Source organism: Drosophila albomicans, chromosome X (genome assembly GCF_009650485.2).
Source record: "Drosophila albomicans strain 15112-1751.03 chromosome X, ASM965048v2, whole genome shotgun sequence".
Taxonomy (NCBI): Eukaryota; Metazoa; Arthropoda; class Insecta; order Diptera; family Drosophilidae; genus Drosophila; species Drosophila albomicans.
Window position 1 is genome coordinate 9626276 of NC_047627.2, and position 11274 is coordinate 9637549.

The 11274-nt window shown below is 33.6% G+C and overlaps 1 protein-coding gene across 4 annotated transcripts; it reads right to left on the minus strand.

Annotated features, from left to right (window-relative positions):
- Positions 1–629: 629 nt before the first annotated feature.
- Positions 630–7908, minus strand: LOC127565016 (uncharacterized). Of its 4 annotated transcripts, none has more exons than XM_052001868.1 (3): positions 7868–7908; positions 7439–7800; positions 630–738 (listed from the first exon to the last, which is right to left on the minus strand). In XM_052001868.1, exons 1-3 carry the CDS (start codon positions 7895–7897, stop codon positions 708–710), a joined length of 423 nt encoding a protein of 140 aa, XP_051857828.1. In that variant the 5' UTR covers positions 7898–7908; the 3' UTR covers positions 630–707. The 4 variants fall into 4 exon arrangements, 2 of the variants coding, with proteins under 2 accessions (XP_051857828.1, XP_051857830.1); XR_007954407.1 differs by lacking the exons at positions 630–738; positions 7868–7908 and adding exons at positions 4525–4920; positions 5000–5181 and having other exon boundaries at positions 7439–7837; XR_007954408.1 differs by lacking the exons at positions 630–738; positions 7868–7908 and adding exons at positions 4526–4920; positions 5000–5171 and having other exon boundaries at positions 7439–7837.
- Between the last annotated feature and the right edge of the window lie 3366 nt (positions 7909–11274).

An 11274-nucleotide genomic window follows, 5' to 3' on the forward strand; every position in this document is an offset into this window, starting at 1 on the left:
AATTTTTATTACTCACATACTTCTACATATGTAACATAACATATGTGAAGATGTAAATAAATAATTGTACAGGCATTCAAATTAGTTGTTGTTGCTAATACACAGATTACATTTTATTATTATTAATTAAGTGATTACAGCTAGAAGGGATTGCCGACCACTAAGGGAATGCAGCGTGTCATTGAATTAATTACTTGCTCTCTTAATTGAATGAACGCGCGGCAAAAGGCAGATTCAATTTTTTGCAGTCTCTCGCTATATTGGGTATATACAGTGGCCAGTAAATGGGAGACTCTGATTTTGGTCACCCATAACATCATAGTCACACTAGCAAACTCGATATTTTCTTTTGTTTTATAGTTCTTTATATATTCTAGGCAAAAAAGACGAAAGATAAGAATTCGTAGAGTTATAAATTAAAAACGACACAATGTTTAAATAACCAAAGTAATATTAATATTTTTTATAGGTGACGAAAGTTAAAGATTTAAAATGGTGCAGCCGCAAAGTATGCTATACAATTTGTAATATGTAACATGCTGCATATCCAGTGTCTATTTTATTAAGAGGCAGTAAAAGTAAGTACCATAAACACTTTTGCATTTATTCAACATTTACAAATTGGAATACTTATGTATCTCAAATCAGCCATATCTCTAGGTGTTTTAGCAGTACATGTTGCGTTCATTTTCCAAAGATAAATTTGATCACTTAGAGTTGCAAAATTGTATGGCCAGCCTAAAATCAGACAATGGAAATAAAAACATATCATTATCGTCATCAGACGGATAAAAAATAAAAATTCCTGAAGAACTTTATGTTTGACTAATAACAATAATTGTTTTAATTACTCTACATCTCAATGTTTCTGTTGTAACAAAAAAAATTCATATATAACTAATTCGCAACATACCCCAACCCCCCGATAAAATCCGCAGTCTCAATCTTTACGAACTTGTATGTTTTCTTGCTTTAAATTTCTATAAATGTTTACTGAATTGTCCACCTCTGTTTTTTACTGATTAATGGAACATTTTTAAATATAAGTGCATATAAATTTTTATCTTATAACTGTTTCAATGATTTTTAATAATTATGAAAACCTTAAAACCTGTAGGTTGCATATTATTCGAATAGGTTGTTAAGCGAGTTTGCTCGATCGCTGATGGCAAGCATTTCTATATATTTTACTACTACTGCTTTCGTGTTATCATAAATTGTCGGCTAGCACGATTCAGCACACTCATAAAGTTAAATTTTGTTCACTGTTCATTGTGTAACTGCCACAATTCAATGATGGTTGGTAGTCGAAGTCAGAGTCGTAGTCGTAAATGTGTGTGTATGTGCAATGCTGTTGAAAAATGTTTTTAAAGCACTTCGACGGACACTCTATTAAAATGTAATTATTCAATGCTAGGCCGTTGCCACTTTGCACCTGACAGGCGGGTTCAACACCACACACACACACACAAACAGAGAAATCTTCATCCCCTGCTTGCTGCCGTTGTTGTAGCCACTCACCCGAAATGCCCTTGCGGCTCAACTCAATGTTCCGTCGTTTTAATTTCGGCGTGTCTGTGGCCTGATGTTGCAGTTTTCGCCAAGTGTGCGTGTATTTCTGTCTCTCTCTTGCTCTCTCTTTCTCTCTCTCTCTTTGTGTGTGTTTATGTGTCAGACATTCCTATTTAGCATAAAGAATCCCTTAAAATAATTACAGTTTTCAAAACAGGGCTTTCGCCAGGCGTGTTTTTACACTACCAACCATTGGCTAGAGTATTTGCGATTTGTGTTAAAGCATGCTGCAATATCTAATAAGAATTTTTATAGAAATAAGCACAAAAGAATTTAGTATTACAGATTTTGTCACAATATCGAACACTTTTCACCATTAGAATATAATATCAAATTTAATTGCAGTGCGATATTTCTTATTATGTTCTTGTTCTTTGTGAATTGGTATATTTCCTGTGAATTTCAAACATCATATTATAAATGTATAATTTCTTGATCACTCACGAGTTTTCATTTGCAATTTATTGTACTATATCGATATAACAAATATAGCTTATGGTATATTTTAATATTTTTTCGCGATATAATTATTTGGTATATTGTTGGAGACTTTAGCTATCTTTTTAATATTTAATTTGATTTGAATACGAATACGTGAAATTGATAAACGACAACAAAGAAATTATTATTTGTATTGTAAAATATTGATTGCGTATTTAGTCCTGCAGTGTATTTCGCAGTCGTCGCTGTGCTCAACTCTGGCGTCCTTAATTGTTTTTTTTTTTTTTATAAATACAAATTTTTAATGCGGTCGTCGCGTCGCTTTGGCATTTATTAGCCACTGCTCCTGCTGAGGGCTAAGTGGCGTCGTGTTGTTGTTATTATTGTTGTTGGGCACAGTGGCTGTGGCGGTGGCGGTGGCGATGGTTGCTGATGTCAACAAGAAGTGAAATAAAATGTATAACAAAGTAAACAAGAAGGTGGGCGTTTTTTTTTTTTATAAGCAAACGCCTCCTGCTACACATTAAATTAAATGATGTGAAAATAATGTTGGTGTTTTGTTTTGTCTATCGTGGGGAAAAAGGGGGAGACCGAGGGGCATGGGGGAAGTGGAGGGACCCCGCTCTAAGGTAGCAAATGTGCAAATGATTTGAAATAAAGTGTAACCAATGGCAAAGGCCAGACAGATAGTAAGGCAGCTAAAGCCATGCTGGGATAAGCAGTCAGCAACAGCAACAACGATAACAACAACAACAATCACATTAATTACACACACACCCACACACACAAACACACACACATAGACTGTGTGTGTGGTAAACGGACAGTCAGAAGAATAGCTCGACAGCTGCTGGAATCTGGCGAATAAATGCGGCATCGAGACAATGCCCCATAAAGTCTTAATTAGAGTACTGAGTGTGCGTTGGCCTTCACCGTTTTTTAGCCAACTCATTTGACTAAATTTCTTCGCTGCTGCGCTAAGCAGGGATTGCCAAAAATAAAGCAGGCAGAGCGAAACGAATTCTACATGACTAGAATATCTGTATAAAGCATTTGGCAGCTAATCATTGCCGCAGGAATATATGAAATACTAAATAGAAATATTACTGAAGAATTTTTTAATTCGCCTGTTTATTTCAATATATTCAATATGATTTAATTTTTCTGTATTTGTTTCAAATGTTTATAAAAGAAATATGATAAAAATGATATAGCTTAGTAAAGTTTATTGATTCTATGTTGAATAACTTCTATGATGATGAAATCATTAAGTGATAAATTTAAAAATATTTAACAAATTCCTATTATAATTTTTAAGACAACTTTGACAATAATTCAACAACTTATCTTGCCGAAATATATACACATGAGTGCACGACTAGCACCCGTAAGACTTTAAAAAGCAAAGGTAAATCGAAACTAGTTGTTCTTTATTGTAGATTACAAAATGGAATGTCTATGTTAATATAATAGCTTAACATACATGAGAGTGCATACAAAGCACTGGCAAATAATTAGTGCTGTTAGTTCAAACTTACATTATTCCAACAATAAATACTCCAAATACTAATTTTGTATATCATTTATATATTTCTTAGTATAAAAGTTCAACTGGGCTGTTATGCAAATCTGAGCTATTTGAAATTTTTTATTATCATAAATATTTAAATAACAATGAACTGAATTTAGGTTTGGCGCTAATTTAATTTGTCAATTAAGGCAAAGTCTCCAAATGGGAAATATTGCTTTGCTATGAAAATAAGAACCTAATAATAAAAGCTTTTATACATTAATACACATCAATTTCTTCATCCGTAACAAATTTATTGATATTCAATACTCCACAGCTATTCCTATGTCCAACCCTTGGTTGTTATAATATTGCTAGGGGAGAACAAGCTACAAGCAACAAGTGTACAAATTGTCTTTTAATATATTTACTTGACCTGACAATGTTAAATGTTTTTTAAATCACCAAACCTGACACTAATGATAGGCGATACGAATTGGCAAACTTCCAATTTCGAGCAGAGGTCGCATACGTGCCTCAAACGTTCAAAACTCCGGAATTGGCAACTTCAACGGTTTTTTTTTGGGGGGTTGACCAAGGCAAACTCTTGAAAACAATGTGAGGGGACACATTTTTTTTTTTTTGTTGTATAACGCTTTAAGATGGAGTCGCACATTTTTCGAAGTTTTCATCACACGTTGGTAACTGAGAACTTGTCAACAATTCACACAATGAGGATTTTATAATTAACTAGAAATATATTTTGTTTTAGAAATATTAGTGAATAACTTAATATATATATAATTTTTTTTATTCTGTTTATTTACAATCTATCTAAATGATAATAAGTAAATTTTATTTTAACTACATTTTTGTTCATAAATATTATTATTGTTATTATAAGTATTATATTATAAATGAGATAGTAAAGATTTTATTCAAGGATGATGAATACTGTTAAATAACTATAAAATATAGTATACATTTGAATCAGATATGCTTAAGAAAAACTCTTCCATTGCAGGTTTTTAAGTTCCGAGACAACTTAACCCAAATTTAATTGAAATTCATATTCAGCTTATTAACAATCTCAGCGTATCGAATTTTTGTTTGCATATCAAATTTTAGGGTGAACCACCGTCAATCCTATTATCATTTATATTTTTGAATTGAATGGGGCGTTTCGTGTAAAATATGTTTTCTTGGCTTCGCAATTCGTTAAATGGCTTTCGAGTTCGCTAGACTTACTGCATTTGAATATGACCCCCAACAAAAAACACTTCTCGGGTATCTCTCGTCGTGTGTTTGTGTTGGCATCAGGTGCAAACGGCCGTCAAATCCAATGAATGTCAATGATATCATAGTCCCTTGTCAACGAATTCCTCCAACTTCGGCGCCTGGCAATGATGTGAATTTATGCAACCCATTATACAATTTTGACATATGCATATGCAAATCTGTATACTACATACTTACATGTACATGTATGTATGTGTTGGTGTGCTGTCTGGTACTGTGGAAAAATTTCACTTTCAACTACATACATGTGAACGTATGTATATTTATGTAGGTCGTTCACTCTCGCACATTTTCGAAGCGTTGTTTTCATCGATGACCAGTGTTGACAGGCAAGGCAATCGAAAAGGAGCTATAAAGAGCTAATATTGAAGCTTTTTTTTTAAAGTATTTCATACAATTGCAATACTACAATTCTCATTAAGATTGTCTAACATCAAGAGCTGTAAGATTCATATTTACTAAAAATAAAAAAATGGCTTGGTTATTTTCTCTTTTTAAATAGTATCGCAGGCGACGTTTTCATCAGAGAATTACCAGGCAGGATTTTTAGAAAAATTGTGCTTGAAGTCAACAAATGTGTTATGGTTTAAGATTTTAAGCAGAGCTATTAAAAGTATCTCTGGCGGAATTTGTCGACTATTTACATTGAAAAGATATAAAGTGAATCACTTAAAAAAAATAAATACAGAATGTTTCTTTAGCACTAGATTAGAACTATATTTTAGACCTAGTATTGAATTTAAGGAATTTTTCTGTTTGACGATCAAATTAATAAAATCATTAATTCTTTTTGCTTGCGTACGAATTTGTTTATTTTTGCAATTATCTTAAAACAGAAAAATAATCCAAATAAGCTCCAATTAAAGTGCTAATCAAGAGCTGTAAGATTCATATTTACTCAAAATAAAAAAAGGTCTTGGTTATTTTCTCTTTTTAAATAGTATCGCACGCGACGTTTTCATCAGAGAATTACCAGGCAGGATTTTCATTTAGACTTTTGAATAAAAGCTGTTTAGCGCACAATGATAGCATAAGATTTTGTTTATTTCACTAACCAAGTAAAAGCAACATAAATAGAATTAAAATCCAAAAAAGGGCTAGCTTAAAGCCAAATTGGCAGCACTGGCGATGCAGCTAGAAACGTTCGTACATGCTCCGAGTTGATAAGCTGTCGTCACATGTCTGCATGCATATTCGCAAATAGTAATTCGCTCGCACACCTACACATAGATAATTTTAATGTGCATTTTGTCATTGTATGTACACACATAAATATGCAAGTGCGTCTGTATGCATGTGTGTAAGTATATATGTATATGTATGCACATGTAATTGTATGCATGGCTATTTCTCTTGTTGTTGCTGTTGTTGTTGTCTATGTCAATGTGCCTAATCCCAACGCAATGCTCGCACTTCGTTCCACGCGTGGAATCCATTTACATACTACTCACACTCGTTCTCACACTCGTTCGCACTCGTTGAATGCTCCTAGTGCGATGACAGAGATTGCCAATCTCCAGAAACAAGAGATGGTGCTAATAAGACTTGCTCTTTGCATTTCATTGGAATTATGTCGTGTTTATGTTGCAGCTATAATCTAATCATGAGTGTTGATTTTTAACCAATTTAACTTTTGGGACAATTAGCAAATTTATATATAAAACTTGAGACATTGTTGCCAATTTAAATTGATAAAAACTTTAAGAAAAATTTCTGCAATAAAATATATTTTAAACGCTTATATTATTTGTCTCAAATGTGGCTCAATAATTGTACGTATCTTGAAACTCTTTGCGGCCACAAATTGTTTCCCATAATATATTTAGTATTAAAGTTTACTTACTCACATATTTTTTGCATACAAAAAGTATTATTTATTTATGAATAAAATTTAATACAACTATTGACTATTTGATTAATAAAATCAATGCCTCAAAAATAAATAATACAGAATAGAAACTTAAAACATTGCAAATTATAATTGAGGGAAACTATAAGAAAGAACTACTCCTAACATTTAAGAATTGTATATATAAAAGTTGCTTTTAGCGCTTACTTTAATTACACATATATCATAAGTTGACGTTTATACTTTTTTATATTTAGTCACTAAATTTACCAATGTAGTATATTTTCTCTACTAAAAGGCTTTGCAAGATATATTTATTTATTTATTTATACTTAACCATCAAATAAATATTTTTAGATTATTTTATCCATTCATTCAAAAATGATATAACTAAATAAAACAGGTCAATAAGATGGTTAAAAATGTACCATCGTAGTACGTTCACTTAATAGGAACTCATTTGAGTTTGTGTCAGGCAGAATGCCATTTTTAATGGGCATTACAATTATGCGTTTTATTGGCATGAATGAATGCGCTGGAATTTGGCATCACACGAAAAGAAAAAAAACAGTATTGAAGATACAATCATGCTTGGGTTGCCAAGTCAAACAAATAAGCACATCAGTAAGCACTTCCGTACCTGAGCGGCTCAAAAAGTTACAAAACTCTTTCTCGTTCCCGCCAAAGCAAAAAAAAAAAAAAAAAAAAATCAAACTCATGAATAAACAAAACCCGAAAAAGCAAGGAAAGTATTATTAGTTTCTTACTCGGCGACGTCGACGTCTCCTGCTTTGGTCGACGCTCCAGCTCCAGCTCCAGCTCCATTTCCAGCTTCAGATTCAGCATCAGCATCAGCTTCAGTTCGTCGCACTGAAGTGTTGCACAAACAACGCAGACAAATTAAATGAAAGCCAGAAAAAGGGCTGGGCACAGGTTGAAAATATTGGTGGGTCGCGTGGAAGCCCGTTGAAGTGGAAGATGTTGGGGACTTAGACGGGCAATCAAAATGAAAGTGTGCTTGCTGCACGTCCGTCTGCCCTTCGTCTCCGCCTTCCTCTTCCACTCCGTCTCGGTGTCCGTCTCCGTCTCCGTCTCTGTCTCCGTCTGAAAGACAGACGAAGCAGCAGCACTGTCAAATTTTCTAATATTAGAAATTGAAATGAAGGTCGGCGTCAAATTAATTGAAAATATTTTACATTTTCTGCGGCCAGTGCCCGCCAAAGCATGCTACGATCTTTTTTTTCTCGTATTTTTGTTTTGTTTGGTTCAACCATTTCTTGCAAAATATTCGTTTGTTGTTTAACACGCTTTGATTTCAATGCTGACTTCAATTTTGATTTGGACAACCGCAAGCTAACACACAGCCTGTGTGTTGATTTTCTAGAAAATTCTTAGCATTGCGATTTGATTGCGAGTTGCGGGTCTTAGCGGAGCACGAACACGAGCAGCAGCAGAAGCAAAAGCTGGAGCGGAGGAGCTGGAGCTTGGAGCAGCCTGAATTCCAGGCTGCCAATGAATTTACAGGCCAACAGGCTGCCTTAAACCTTTATGGGCCTTTGGTCAGACACATTTATTGGTTAATTGGCATTTCAGACATTTGATTTGAGTTTGGCTTCTGAATTCGGATTGCCAGTTGAGGCATTCGAAGGACTCAGCCTCTCTCTCCCATATCTGAGCTGCGCGTGGCTTCCAGCCATCTCAGTAGCCAGCCAGCGCTCCATTTGATGTATATAGTCTCTAGTTTAATATATTTACATTTTGTAACGCTACCTGAAACGATGCGCTATTGTTTTATACAGCTAACAAAAATGTGTTTTCAGTCAGGTGGAAAAATGTTCAATTATTATTCGACTTACGCCGAGGTGCTGAAAGAATAGTTGAAGCTTGTGTGAATTCGAATTTTATTGCAAAATTGCTTCCCAAAGTTCGTCAGTATAGTTTTCAACACTTTTTCAGCTTACGGTTTTATCATAAAGTGCAGTAAATATACCATTTAATAGACAAATGTTAGCTAACAAAAATGTCTTTTCAGCTAGGTTTGAAAATGTTCAAATATATTATTGTACGACTTACATAAGAGTAAACAAATTGAGTGAATTCGAATTTTAAGGTATAATTGTTTACTAGTTTTCAGTACAGTTTTCAACAACAGTTTAGATTATGATAACGTCAAAAAGTTCAGTAAAAATTATACCTAAATCATATTTTTTATTCTTAGTTAACATATGTTTTAACCATTAGAAAGACCGATATCCTATCCCAAGCTAGCTTAGGCTTAAGAGAAAATTGTCGATTGTAGAGCATACATTTATAAAGATTATTAATTCAATTTTATAATTAACTTTCCTTCCACTTCGAATATATAAAATTGTGATATAGTTATCGGAGGAAGTATTGCAGTAGTTCCTCATTTGATATACGCTAATTGCTCGGTCAAACTCTGTTTAAAATCATTTTGTATCAATGGTTAACCAAATTTTGTTAGCTACATTTACGAAATTTGTACATAACCGATAGTTAATCGTATCGCTAAGCGATACGTTTTATTAAAAGTTAATTAAATCTTTAATACTCGAACAAAAGCAACACGTTGTCTCTTTTCGCATTAATGAATTGTTTTTTATTGAATTTAGTCACAACCCAGACTGATAGTTTAATGCGTACATAAAAAATTATTTGTCCATCAAACACTTATCTTTTATCACAATTGTAGATTTGAAATCTGATATATGAAGAAATAATATAAAAATCTACTCGAATAGCATTTGATAGTTAGCATTTTGTTTGAACATTTCCGTTGGTAAACCAATCAGTCAGCAGGTAAGCACAAAAAGTGCAATTCTTTTGGAAAAATTTTTCGAGTTAAGAATATATTTGTATGGCAAAATATGTACATATATCGACAACGTGTTCAAGTTGTATTGCAATGTGTGGCATAAAATAAAAGGGAAATAAAATAATAAAATCATAATTAATTAAATGTACTATAGCACAAAAGTTAATTGGAATAATATTCTTAGTAATGCACTACAGAAAGCGAAAGCGAGCTGTAAGCTTGGTGGTATAAAGTATTGTTATGCCCGATGCTATACAAATGTCATTTGCGAAAATGATGATTATTGCAGGGCACTGCAGTGGAAAACTGGCAAAAAAAAGGGTGTGCTTACATATGGGGGACACAGAAAACAAAAAAAAAGAAAGGAAAAACGACGGCATAAGAATCAGAATCGTCTAAAAGAATGTTTCGTAGAATTAAATTAAAATGCTGCAAGGAGCGGAAAATTATAACAAACAGCAACTGGCAAAAATAAACTGGCAGCGCAAAATGCTGAAGGGCATAAGGGAAATTGTAGCAGCAGAAACAGAAACAAAACATTCACACACACACACACACCAACACACACGCTTGGGGAAATGTGAAGCGTAAAACGATGACAGACTGGCGGCATGTTGCAACGGCAACGGCAGCGGCAGCGACAGCGGCACCGGTGGCAGAGACGCGACTGCATCGCATTATGAAAGAATTCAGAGAAAAACCACCAGCGCAGCCGCGAGGCGCCAGCGAGCGACAAAAAGGACAACAACAACAAGTTATAAAACATGCAGGACACATTGGAGAAAAGGCCACCTCGAGTGCTCATTGAAAACATCTTGCAAACGGATTAAGAGTAAAAACTCATTAAAATTATGTTGGGCCATGCATTAAATGCAATTTTATGCTGGCAACTTAGTGGCTCACCCTCCCGCGTTTCCCATTTGCCAAATGTATTATGCTTTACATGTTTTTTGTTCGCTTTTCGCTTTCTCCTTCTTTTTTTTTGTAAGTTAATGCGCCGTTTGTCCAACACATACACAGAGTTTGGGGATAAGAGCAAGTAAATAAACTACAATTGAGCGTGCTAGACTGTGTGACACTGCTCACACCTCAGACTGTTTTTGGTGACCCACTGTTTGCATTTCAAATGGTCCTTTTTAATCCGAATTCGCTTGGAGTAAGCACTTAATGCAAATGGTAAAAAGATTTGATAAACTATGTCAGGAAAGAATAAATACTAGACCATAATTGTACGAAATAAAAACAGGAATACCTTTCTGTACATTTTGTGTACATCTTATCTATAAATAATTAGAGAAAGGAAAGAGTGAATACTATACAAAAATATTGTTTAAAAGAAATGTTAAGTATAATACTTAATAATCTTTCGAACAACACTTTTCCTAGCTTACTAATCTGCATATTTTTTGCTTGTCTAATACATAAATATTGGGAGAAAGGATAGAGTAAACACTATAAAATCTTTTTGTTTGGAATAAATGTTAAAAGTATTGCCTAATATGCTTATAAGATAGATGAGAATTTCCCACCATTACGTATAATCTATAATTTACACATCTATATATGTAAATATTTTGAGACTTCTTAATGCAAAGCTTTTGCCTTGATAGCTGCTGGGACTGTCAGCATATTGTTAATATATTTGTTAATTTTTATTATTTAATTTTATATTTATAAAATATGCTTTGTTTTGCTTACGGTTAGATAAACAATTGCCAATTCAGCAATTTATTACCTTTTATATTCTTCTATTCTTCATTAACTTTT

Coding starts and splice junctions, on each gene's coding strand:
- LOC127565016 (XM_052001868.1), bottom strand. CDS start 7,897: ATGCTTTGGCGGGCACTGGCCGCAGAAAAT. Junction 7,801..7,867: donor GGGCACTGGCCGCAGAAAAT/GTAAAATATTTT, acceptor AAAATTTGACAG/TGCTGCTGCTTCGTCTGTCT. Junction 739..7,438: donor GGAGACGTCGACGTCGCCGA/GTAAGAAACTAA, acceptor GTCTGATTTTAG/GCTGGCCATACAATTTTGCA.